General features: G+C 41.7%; 1 protein-coding gene across 2 annotated transcripts in view; it reads left to right on the top strand.

Moving 5' to 3' along the window:
- Positions 1-3,599: 3,599 nt before the first annotated feature.
- The window catches only part of ILRUN (inflammation and lipid regulator with UBA-like and NBR1-like domains), a 96,641-nt gene continuing 87,299 nt past the window's right edge, over positions 3,600-12,941 (top strand). Inside the window, exon 1 of one of the 2 annotated variants that reach the window (XM_043591212.1) lies at positions 3,600-4,034. In XM_043591212.1, the coding sequence (XP_043447147.1) occupies positions 3,877-4,034 (158 nt within the window). In that variant the 5' untranslated portion in view covers positions 3,600-3,876. The remainder of the gene's footprint in view (positions 4,035-12,941) is intronic. The other variant, XM_043591213.1, reaches the window with a different exon arrangement.

The raw sequence follows: 12,941 nt of genomic DNA, 5'->3' as shown, positions 1-12,941 counted from the left end.
ATCACTGACTTTCAAGTAAACAGCCCAGGCCTGTTCCACAAACTCATTGAGTTCAGTTCCAAATTCCTGAGAGAGAGAGAAAGAGAGAGAGAGAGAGAAAGAGAGAGAGAGAGAGAGAGAGAGAGAATCTGATTGGCTGATCCTAGGTTGAGCATATCCCTTTTGTCCAATCAAATGGAGGCTAAAGGAAAGGGCAATGTAGGATACATATGGCTGCTGGAGGCCACATAGAGGGTCATTAATAGTTGGCAGAAAAGAGATCATCACAGTTTGGATATATACCCAAAAGGTTTCTACTACAAGTTGCTATTATCATATAATGTAGCATAACATCTATTTGGACTCTGTCTGTTCCTTGAATCGGTTATGCTGTGGCATAATCTTAGTACTAGCCAGGCTTGGCAATTCTGAATCTTAGGGACTTAGAGGTTTGGAACCAATCTAGGCTGCCCTGGTGAGATGAATCACTTTTCTCCCAGACTTTTAACTTCTAAAGATTGAATGGCTTAACTCCTTTAAGAAATTTTAAACTGAACTAGTCTGGGGATCTGGGGTTAATTTAAATTTCTTATATGTGATCACCAGCCCAAGAAATTCAGAAAGAAACTGGCTGGTTGTATGATATCCCAGGCAGCGGCATCTCTGGGCAAAGTACCTGACATAGTTCTGAGATAATACCTAGAAGCCCTTTTGGAATACTGCCATCAATCAGCTTTTTGTCCTTAGGGTGGCGTTCAGCAATTTGTTCTTTTGTCTCTCAACTAGTCCTTCTGCATGCCCTCTTTCCAACAAAATAAAACAAAGTTGCAGAGCCATTATAGCAGAACCATGCATGTTAATATCCCCCCAGATTCAACTGGAGATTCACATTTCTGTGAGTATCCTGATGGGTAACACCTCATTTTCTCCATTTAATATCTCATCCCGCAAAAGAACAATTCAATGGAAGGTGGAGCGGCTGGTTCTTCCTTCAAACCTAATGTGCCAGCCACCTTGGTCAGTGTTTTTGCATAGTGATTAGGGATGGGTCAGTCCTCTATTGTGTGTGACTGTCCCAAGAATTGCAGAAGATTATCATCCTCAGTCCCCAGGGAATTAATGGCCAGGGTACCACATCCAATCTCATGAGAACCCCAAATGTTCCCACAATGTTCAGAATTCACTTTAGGAGTAGTTATACTCTTTTGAGATAACTTCTGTCATAAACTGAAGTTCTGGGCCACTTGGGTCTCTTATTTGCAAGGATCTCTTTGCATTATGTGGGCTGTTTATGAGTGAGTCAAGACTTTAATACTACATGGTGTTGGCCAAGAGTTGTTAGTTTATCTTGAGTCAGCATTTTTTTTTTTTAACATTTATTCATTTTTGAGACAGAGAGAGACAGAGCATGAACAGGCGAGGAGCAGAGAGAGAGGGAGACACAATCTGAAACAGGCTCCAGGCTCTGAGCTGTCAGCACAGAGCCTGACGCGGGGCTCGAACTCACGGACCGTGAGATCATGACCTGAGCCAAAATTGGACGCTTAACCAAGCCACCCAGGCGCCCCTCTTGGGTCAGCATTCTAATGGAGTTGTCAGGTTTATAACAAAATAACATTTTCTTCTTTTGGGTCCTAGGTCAACATAACATTAATCCATGGATATTGCAAGTTAAGACACTTAGTTTTGGTTAATAGAGTAATATCAATTTCTGATTATTTTGTATGTAAGGCCAAACTGAACTCAAAGTATAAAAGGAATTGTAGTAGGATATAATGGGTACAGTGCTAGATTGGGAGTTTGAACACCCCTTACTAATTGTGTAATCTTGGGTAAATCAGTTCCCCCCTCTTGGTTTCAGTTTCTTCATCTGTAAAATGGGGGAGGTTGGGCTAGGCAGTCTTAGATTTCTTTCAGTTCTAATACTGGGATTTTTATAATCTGTGTTCCCATTCCACCATCCATAAGATTGGGACAATATGTGTTCACCCCTGAAATAGAATTTTCCTCAATATTAGTAACATATTCCAACATTGTGGTCACCCAAAAATTAGGCCTTGGCAATGATTTAAGTTCTGCTCAGGTCTTAGAGGCCTAAGAACAGTTTCTTATAAAAAAAAGTTCAGAACTATTATATGAGTTTGTAAGTATTGTAACTATCTGCTGTTAAAGTTATCTCCCATAATATATCACTGGAGAAGGGTGGTCCCTTAGTAGGAAATGAGAAAGGGCATATATTTCATATTGTAATAGAGCACAAGGAAGGGAAATGAAGTAGAAGGGGAGTCAGGTAAAGAAATATCCTGGGCTACTTGTATCATTGTCTATTTCCAGAGTCGTCTTATGTTTATGGCCACAATACTAGTTATCACTTCTTTAAGTGTTTTTTATGGAACAGGCACTGTGTTGAGTTTATATTTTTTATCTCATTTAATTCCTACAGCAGTCCTATCTGGGCAGGCACTATGATTACCAATAACTGGCAGAATGAGAATCCTAAATGTGTGTGACCCAGAACCCAGGCTTTTAAAGATATTTTATTTTACTAACAGAAAGAGATAGAATACTGTCCATTTGTAAAACCTCCTAGCAACCCGGACACTACGGTTCACTTATTCCAGTGCTGTGTTGTTGAAATTGTTATGGAAAACATAACCCATTAGGAAACTGAAAGCTGGGTTTTAGTTTGGCTGCTCTGTATTTTTGGACAAGACATATAAGCTTTCCAGATCTCACTTTCCTTTTTAGTAAAGCAGGGAGCTACTTAAAGGCAGAAGACCATTTCTTCCTCATCTTTTCCTCTTTGGATGTGGCGGTGTTGAGCAAATGGGAACGCAAGGGGGTAGACAAAATGGTCCCTACGCTGCCTTTCTCATTCTCTGATCTCGAAATGGGGCCTTCACCAGGCAGGTGTACCAAATTTACAGCAGTATTTTGCTTCCTATTTTAAAAACAGAACAAGGCATGCCAAATCCTCGTGACTTAACCTTTGTTTTGAGAGGGCTGGTCTTGACAGAGTGGGTGGGAGGATATGTATGTTGCTGTCTGGACTTCTGATTGATGTTTGTATCGAGGCCTCCTTAACTTCCGAGACTTGACACTGCTGTTGCATAACAGAAACGGCACTAACAAATTGTAGTAACCATCGCCGAGGATGGCTGGTAACCAAGCGTTCACGGCACTTATCGACCTGGAAAAACAGCTCTTAAAACTTGTGCAAACAAGCCCTTCCAGGACAAGGGGCAAAGCCCTGGCCGAGAGGACTGCGTCCTGCCTGCACTTTGCTACTCGACCTTGCCATGGTCTCTTCTCCCGAACTTGTTTCCTCACCTGCAAAATGGTGGAGTTGCGGTAGAGCAAGATCCCGGAGCTTCTCCCCAAACCCCGGACTTTAACTCCTCCCCTTGAAAGTGGGGGCGGAGAGAGGAGAAGGTCAGGCCAGGAGTCACCCTCAGCCGCCGAGCGGTCCCTTTCCTCTTTGCCACTCCCCGCCCCCTCGCTCCACCTCGGTGAGGTCACGCGGGAGACGTCACGAGGTTGTGACGCCACTGAGGGGCGGGTCTCCGGGAGAGGAAGGGGCGGGGCCCAGGCGGGCGGCGCTTGCGCAGTGGGCGCGGCGCGGGAGGAGGCGGAGGCGGCAGAGAAGCGAGGGGCGGCGGCGGCGCAGGCGGCGGCGCTGGGGGGGGTGGGAGGGGGGGGAGCGAGAGAGTGAGTGAGTGGCTGAGTGAGTTTATCCCTATGAGGCGGTGAGAGGCCCGGGGCCTACCTTAAAGGAGCGGGGTCGCGGCGCCAGCTAGCAGCGAGCCCCCTCCCGGTCCCCGGGCCCGGCGGCGCGGCGGCGGCGGCGGCGGCGGCTCGGTTGTGAGGAGGCGGGGAAGCGGGTGTCCGGCCCCAGCCATGGAGGGCATGGACGTGGACCTGGACCCTGAGCTGATGCAGAAGTTCAGCTGCTTGGGCACCACCGACAAGGACGTGCTCATCTCTGAGTTCCAGCGACTGCTCGGCTTCCAGCTCAACCCGGCCGGCTGCGCCTTCTTCCTGGATATGACCAACTGGTGAGCCGGCCCCATCGCGCCAGCACTGGGGCCCGCGGGGAAGGGAAGGGACACCCGAGCCCAGCGGCAGGGCGGGCCGGGCGGGCGGGCGCTGAGGGGCACCCTCTTCCCGGGGCGTGGAGGGAGAGTGGGGGAGCCTCAGGGACATGGGAGAAATTTGGGGGCTGAGCAAGAGTAGAGAGGACGTACGAGGGGAGTGGGGGGCCACAGAGTGCAGGAGGGGCGGAAGGGAGACTGGGGAGGGCTTCCCGAGGTTCTGCGGAGAATTAGGGGCCGAAGAACATGGGAAGAGGAGAAAGACTTGAGTATCGAGACCATAGGGGTGGACCTGTGAGCAGGAGGGCTGTGGTGTTGGTGAAGAGTACACAGCACAGGAAATCTGAATTTGGGGAGTGGGGGGAAAGCCTGGGGTATGGAGTTAAGGTCGAGGAAGACAGGGATGAGAGGAAACTCCGGGAGAGAATTAGGTGTTCTGGAAGAACGTGGGGCACTGGAGAGACTTGGGAGTTAGGAGATGAGAACAGATACTATGCGCGCGCGCGTGTGTGTTGTGTTTCTTCATTCGAAGACAGGGAAAAAGGAAACATTTTGGGGAAGGACAAGTGAGTACGGTAAGAGAGCTGACTTTCCGAAGAGTTGTGCCAGGGAGGAGTGGGATCTGCTAGTAGATCTAACGGAGGACCGGGAGTGCTTGGGGGCAGGGTCTGGGAAAGCCTTAGGAAAAGTGAAGGAAAGGAGATTATCTTGGAGGAGGGAACTTTCTGAGAGAACTGGAGCCCTGGATTCCAGAATGCCAGAATGGAGAGGGGCTTATCTGAAATAAGACTGGGTTGTTTGGGAAAATGGAGAACTTGGCTTAGGAAAACTAGGAACCAAGTTTTTTGGCTTGGAGTCTCCTTGTAGAATTGGGGCAGAAGACCATGGCGCTTAGACCAAAAGGAGTGTTTCTTGGCTTTGGATGTAGCCCTCGCTATTTTTGATAAGCAAGGCTCTCTCCTTGTTCTCTGAGGAGGGGTTGTTGAATTCACTCACTTAGGGTGAGTGGTAAAGTACAGACCATTAGACTTCTTCTGAAAAGATTTCAGGTGAAACAACTCATTTTTCTTTGGTCAGAAAGCCATGGGATGAGTGCCCTTTGCTCTCTGTGTTTGGGCATTCAGTCCCCTGACATGTGGAATCTTGTTTCTCTTGGCATCACTTATACAACCAGCTTCGCCTTTATTCCATGTCCACTGAATGCCTCAGGCAATGCCAGAAAAAAGAGGCTGTAAGCTTAGTCTTTATCCCATTTCTCATCTAGTCCTGTCTGGAATGGTGCTCGTCTTCCTTGTAGCTATGGTCACACCAAAGATGATGTGTGAATTTTTTTTCTGTGTAGCATCATTGGTGGGTCTTACTATTTTATCCTTAAACTTGTTACAGCAAGAGTGGGATTGAATTGCTAGATGTTTAGAAAACTTTTTGAGGCATTGAATGCGAGAGATAGTCTTTATAATTAAAGAAGCATTTATGATCCCCACTTATATCTTTTTACGTCTGGGAAGAGAGGGACTACAGCCTGCAGTAGTTTTCTGAACACCGACTTATGGTGTTTAAAGAGTCCTTGATAGGGGTTATTGAAAACACTGAGAACAGGTATTACCCTAGTGAAATTTAGAAGTAAAGCTATATCTTGACGAGGGTTGTTCTCTTGCCTGCCAGCTTCCCACCCCCAGCTCTTTTTCTTCCTTGTTTACACTAGTTCAGCATAGGAAACTTGGCATATTGTTGCTGCCAGTTTGGTAGGGGAGGATCATTATTTCTCCCCACCCCCTTGTGAGTCGTACCATTTAAACCCTGCCCTAATAAGTTTTTGGTTCTTTAGAGTCAGTATTTATTAGTATAATTATTGTGGCTACAAAACCAGTGTAATGAATTTTATGTGTTTGAGGTGTGTGTGTTTAACATCTAAGATTGTTTGTTTTTAGGTTTTGTGAAAGGTGAGGCCCAGTGTGGGCAAGAAAAAAATAACTTAAAAATTATAGTTGCGTTATAAAAATTTTATTTGAATTTTTTATAAAAAATTATTAAGCTCAATGGCACAGAGTAGCATGTATTCTAATGATGTAGCATCTCTGTATGAAACAAGGTGTGATATATTTCTGAGCAAAGTAGTGAGCCATTAAAAGATGTATTCAGGTTTTTTTTCTTTTTTTAATTTTTTAATGTTAATTTATTTTTGAGAGAGAGATTGAGAGAGTATGAGCAGGTGAGGGTGGAGAGAGAGTGAGACCCAGAATCTGGAGCAGGCTCCAGGCTCTGGGCTGTCAGCACAGAGCCCAGCGCAGGGCTCAATCCCGTGGACTGAGAGATCACCACCTGAGCTGTGGTCTGACGCCCAACCAACAGAGCCACCCAGGCACCCCAGATGTATTCAGGTTTTAAAGCAGTTAGAAGTTAGTAGCTTCTTAGGAATGCAGGCAATTAAGTGGTAACTCAGCTTTAAGCCACCTTATTTTCTGGTTGTAAAAGTCATATTGTCTTTGATTATAAAATGAAAAATTTTTTGTGAATTGAAGGAAGTAAGGCTTACTATTCTTTTCTTTCTATTGAAAGCAGTTAGCCCCAGTATTATATTTTGATTTCTATTTTGACCTGGTTAAGTTCATTAGATTTTTGTTTTAAACAAATGCTCATCTTGATTAATACAATCTAGTTAAAATAAATATAGTCATGCATGTGTACTTGGTCAAAACATTTGTCTGTGTTGTTTAAGAAATATGTGGTCTAGAAATGTATTGTTTTTAAATGTCATTTAATGTCTAACTTTGTTGAGATGGTCCTATAATATAGGATGGCAAAATCTCTCAAATTGCTGTGATTAACCTGTTGAATTTGAGATGATTAACTTTACTGTGACTTCTTAAGTGCCTGCTATTGGTTGTAATAAATAACCACCATTCGGTTGTTTGATGACTGCTAGAAAATACTATGGTAAATTAAAAATCATTCTTTTAAAACAAAGGCCATGAGTTTTCTAAAATGAAACTCAAGTTGGAAAGACTTTGCTTTTATTTTCAAAAGTAAGTATTAGCTTTTTAAGAAGCTGTCAAAAAACTAAGTTGAATGTTTTGGCCTTGTCAATTATCTACCCTATAAAATATTTTTTTCCTCTAGTCTTTAGTTCATTGTGCATTTTGTAGATATTTCTAATTTTTAATTTGGAATGACGTATTGTTTCAGCTTAAGCTTTTTTTTTTTTAATTTTTTTTTTTTTTAACATTTATTTATTTTTGAGACAGAGAGAGACAGAGCATGAGCAGGGGAGGGGCAGAGAGAGAGGGAGACACAGAATCCGAAACAGGCTCCAGGCTCTGAGCTGTCAGCCCAGAGCCCGATGCTGGGCTCGAACTCACGAACTGCGAGATCATGACCTGAGCTGTCAGCCCAGAGCCCGATGCGGGGCTCGAACTCACGGACTGCGAGATCATGACCTGAGCCGAAGTTGATGCCCAACCGACTGAGCCACCCAGGCGCCCCCAGCTTAAGCTTTTTGTAGTGTTTATACCTGAGTTGGCAGCCATGCTGCTGGGATACTTAATAAAAGTAGCCAATATTCAGTTCCTCAGTAAGTACAGAAAGTGAATAAGTGGTGTGATAAAAAAAAACCCAGTATGCTAAGCCAACTGAAATGATTTGTAGATTAGTATAACTTTCTATAGGTGGAATGTCTTGCAGAGACACAATTGGACAGTGAGTATAGAACCTGGAATTCTAAAACTGGAAGTTGGCTTAAGAGATTCTCCAGTTCATTCCAGTTTTTCCTGAAGAATTGCATATAATCCTTCCAAGACAGTTTATTTTTGCATCCCTGAGGGCAGAGATTTGCATGGTACCTTATTATAGTGTTTAATTACTTTTCTAGTTAGAATTATGTCAAAACTAAATCTCCCTTACTTACCACAGTTTAAACTTTTTCATTGCTTATGCCCTCCTTGGAGATGGAGACTATCTAATAAACACCTTCCTTAAGAGGTCAGAAAGTTTCTGTTAATTGAAATCACTAAAATTTTTTCACTATTTATAATTTAAACACATTCAACTTAATGGTTTCTCATCCTTTAATGTAGTCTAATAGACTTATCTTTTTTCCAGGGGAAACTGACATGATTCATAGGAGAATTTACATATGATTTTTAGAAAATTTAACATAAAACAGATACCATTTTAACCAATTTTAAGTGTACAGTTTAGTGTTATGTAAGATTTCAAATTCTCTTCTGGTCCTCAAAATCATTTGTCTCTTATGATTTTAAAGTGAGTTTTGTTCTTTAGCATTTGTGACAAGAGGCAAGTAACACTTCTAGATTTTATTTTTTTAACACTTCTAGATTTTTAGAGGGTATTAACTTAGGAGTCAGTATTGGCCTTATTTCTCAGTTATAAGTATAAATAATAGTTGACTAGCATATAGACACTGTTGATTACTTATTTGGCTGGCCCTTTGCAGTTGTGGTGTTGCAACGTTCTAGCTTACCTCTTGGTGTCTTCAGGAAGTAATATACATTTTTTGGAACATTACATGTGCCCACAGTGGATGGAACAGATGTGTTCTAGAAAAGCAACTTGGAAAAACATTTTTGTACACTCATGTCCTGCTGACTTTGTCAGCATTGTCAGAGGCACCCCACTGGATAAAATAAAGGTATAACTGATGAAGTGAAATCAGGATCTAGATGTAAAAATCAGTTGTACCTTGTATTTCATAGTACCTCCCCTGCCTGGTCTTAATCCATTTTTTCAGTCACCTGCATGGTAAATGAGTTTCTGATCCACTCTTTGGTTTATGTGTATGAGTCTAGGAAAAGCCTGGCAGCCAGACTTTTGTAACATAAATCATGATGTTAGTACTGGGTTCCTTGAAAAAAATGTGTGCCAAGCAGCAGTTTTAGGAAGAGGGTAGGGAAGGATTGCATAACATTCAGTGATAGAGTGTTGTACAGTCTATAACATTTTTAAGAAGGTTGAGAGTTCTTTGGATATTCTTCTCCACTTTTTTCTATCTTTTTTGAGTGGCACATAGAAGTTTTGGACTCTGGGTATAAAAAAAAAGTTTATAAAAAGAGCATTTAGATTCATTTTAGTTTTAAAAGGAGCACAGTAAAAAGTATATTGTTGTCCTGCAGGAAGTCTTTATAAACAGTATTGCTGTGGGCCTTGTATTTCTGATCACAGATGAAGTGAAAACTAATCTCCATTGTAGCTAGGATGGGTGGAGATGGTTTCTTCACCATTTCTTATCTTCCCACTCCTTCCACACAAAATTTGTGTAACGCATAACAACAAAAACTATCAACCAGACAGTATTTAAATAAAGGTATTTTGGATAGCAGATAGTGTAATACAGAAGCAGAAAACAGCCTGTATTATACTTTGTGTTCTGATAGGAAAAGAACATGCCTGAAATGATGAGAGAAAAGTTTCGGAATAATGAGGAAACATTCATATGTCAGTACTGAATTAGCTGAATTTCAGAACAGGTAGGAATGGACTGAGTCAAGTAGAAGGAATGATTCACAAAGATGGAATGACTGCTATGGGCAGGTTGCTTTCTTAGAAGTTTTGAAATGATTAGGCGATTTGAACTGATGAGAAAGTAGTGTAATATAGGTAGAGGATGTTTCCTGAGTGAAACCAGGAAGGAGCAAGTGGAGCAGAACCATCTAGAATATTGGCTTGGCTATAATGCAGTTAATGGGATCAGGAGTAACAAGACATGGGAGCTTATTTTTATTTTTGGCTTGGGATATTGCAGATTTTTAAAAAATTGAGGTGAAATCGACATGAAGTTAAACCATGAGAAAGTGAACAATTCAGTGGCATTTAGTGTATTCCTAGTGTTGTACAACTACCATATATATCGAGCTGAAACATTTTCATCACCCCAAAAGGAAACCCTACACCCGTTAAGCAGTTGTTCCTCATTCCCTGGAAACCCAAGCCCTGGAAACCACCCAGGTCCATTTTCACCCTTTGCCTTTGACAACTACCAATCTGAATTTTTTTTCTATGGATGTACCTATCCTGAATATTTCATATAAATGGAGTCATACAATATTCGTGTCCATTTGTGTCTAGTGTCTTTCAGGCTTCATCCATGTTGTATATAGCATGTGTCAATACTATGGTTGAATAATGTTTCAACAAAGTATGTGTATACCACAATTTATCCATTTGCCTCTTGAGGGACATTTAAGCCATTTCCATTTCTGGCTATTGTGAATAGTGCTGCTATGAAAATATGTGTACATGTATTTGTTTGAATACCTGTTTTTACTTCTTTTGGTTATATACCTAGGAGTTGAATGTGTAACTTTTTCAGGAACCACCAAACCGTTTTCCACAGCGACTGGATTATTTTATAATCCTCCTAGCAATGAACAAGGGTCTGTCCCAGTTTCTCCATACCTTGCCAACCACTTGTTATTTTCCTTTTTTTAATTACAGCCATTCTTATGGGTATGAAGTGGTACCTCACTGTGATTTTGATTTGTGTTTCTCTAATTACTAATGATATTGAATGTCTTTTTCTATGCTTCTTGGTCAGTGCATACTTTCCTGGAGAAGTGTTTATTCAAGTCCTTTGACTTTTTTTTTAGTTGGATTGTCTTTTTTGTTCAGTTGTAAGAGTTATATATTCTGGATACTAGAACCTTATCAGATATGTAATTTGCAAACATTATTCTCCATTCTATAGGTTGTCTTTTTATTTTTTTTGATGATGTTCTTCAGTGCACAGGTTTTTATTTTGATCAGGCCCAGCTTATCTAATTTTTTGTTGTTGCTTGTGCTTTTGGCGTTATATCTAATAATCCAAGGTCATGAAGATTTACCTGTATGTTTTCTTCTAAGAGTTTTATGGTTTCACTTCTTAAACTTAGGTCACTGATCCATTCTGAGTTAATTTTTGCATATGGTGTGAGGTAGGAGTCCAACTTAATCCTGTGGAGCTTAGTTTTGATCATGTCACATGCTCTGGGACTGGCTTCTCATTGACTGCATTAAATATATCCTTTACTTGTATTAAATACATATTTTCTTCAGAACACCCCTAAAAATTGGGCCAGGAAAGTATGCAAGGTTTCCTAATGGGGGAAAATATTAGGGGTGTTCTATTAGGAACCAAAATTAAATGTGTATCAGTTAATTTATTTATTTTTGAGAGAGAGAGCATAAGCAGGGGAGGGGCAGAGAGAGAGGGAGAGAGAGAATACCAAGCAGGTTCTGCACTGTCTCAGCACAGAGCCCAACACAGGGCTTGATCCACGAACCGGAAGATCATGACCTGAACCCAAATCAAGAGTCAGATGCCTAACCGACTGAGCTACCCAGGTGCCCCTAATTGTGTATTTACAAGATCAGTTTATCCTTTTCCCCATCTTACCAGCCATTCTCTCTGATTTTTCCCTGTTAATAGCTTTATTGGTCTCCCAGACATTAGGCTTGAACTGAGTTCTATCCAATGCCCTCTCTTTCCTGGACACCTCAAATCACTTGCCAAACCCTGTTCGTTTCCACTCTACAGTGCACTTTCCAACTCTTGTTTTCCATTCCCTGCACGACTACCCTAACAGGAATACTCTCCAAATTGTTTTTCTACATCTGGCTCTCTTCCTTCCAATCCATTTTGTGGACATACCACTACTAGACCAATCTTTCTAAATCACAGCTTTGATCTGGACCATTTTTTTTTTTGGTCAGAAACCTTTAATAATGCCCTAGTTATGTACCACATAAAGAACAGGGCTTTAGCTTGACATTCAGGGCCTTCCAAAGATTGGTCCTGGTTTATCTGCCTCTACCTTTCCTGCATACCTTTATGCTGGATATCTTGCTTCTCTCTGCTCCATTCAAGCTGGTCTGCTGCTCATTTCCCACATATACTTTTGCTTTCCCAATTTTAAACGTTTTTCTTCTGCCTGGGATGTTGTTTTTCCCTTTCTTATGCCTCATGAAATCCTATTGTTTTTTTGAAATTGGGACACTAATTGTGCTGTCTTCTCTGAACATTGCTTTTTTGATAACATTGATCACATACGATACATACCCTGGAGAGGAAGATATACCCTAACAGCCTTTGGTTCTCCCTAAACATTGGATTCAGTAAGGTGTGAGAGTAGATGGACTAAAGACTTCATTTTTAAGGAGACTTTGTGGTCCAGTGCTGTTAGAAGAAACAAGTCCTATAATCTAAGCTCTTTTTCAGGCTTTTTTGTAGATTCGGTTTGCCATGAGATGTAAATGTTGTCAATATATGTGCCATGAAAGAAATTAAAATTTAAGTTAACAGCAAGAATATTGTTTCTGGAAGCAATTTGAGCCCTCTAAAGGTTGGCCCCATCTTGGGGTGCCTTGGGGCTCAGTCGGTTAAGTGTCCGATTTTGGCTCAGGTCATGATCTTGCAGTTTGTGAGTTCAAGCCCCGTGTCGGCTCTGTGCTGACAGCTTGAAGCCTGGAGCCTGCTTCGATTCTGTGTCTCCCCGTCTCTCTGCCCCTCCCCCACTCTCTGTCTCTTTGTCTCTCAAAAATAAATAAGCATGAAAACAATTTCAAGTAATTTTAAAACACTGTATGGACCACATGAAGCTCATCTATAGGTAGGATGTTTTCCTTGGACCACTAATTTGCAACCTCTGGACTAAAAGTGAGAAGCAAAAATCTGTTCTTCTTTCCAGATGTGGCCACTACTATCTATTTTTCTGTACCTTTTAGAAAATTTCCATGCCTGTAGAATTTTGCATGTGTATGTATACTTACAGAATTTTCTGTGTGTGTGTGTGTGTGTGTGTGTGTGTATTTTTTAAACAGCAGTGGTATTGCAATTTGAATAATTGTTCTTCCTATCCAGAGTAGTGGGTACCACAGCCC

This window comes from Prionailurus bengalensis, chromosome B2 (assembly GCF_016509475.1).
Source record: "Prionailurus bengalensis isolate Pbe53 chromosome B2, Fcat_Pben_1.1_paternal_pri, whole genome shotgun sequence".
NCBI classification, from domain to species: domain Eukaryota; kingdom Metazoa; phylum Chordata; class Mammalia; order Carnivora; family Felidae; genus Prionailurus; species Prionailurus bengalensis.
The sequence above is the reverse complement of the archived record's forward strand: the minus strand, read 5'-3'. Positions and strand labels throughout refer to the sequence as shown.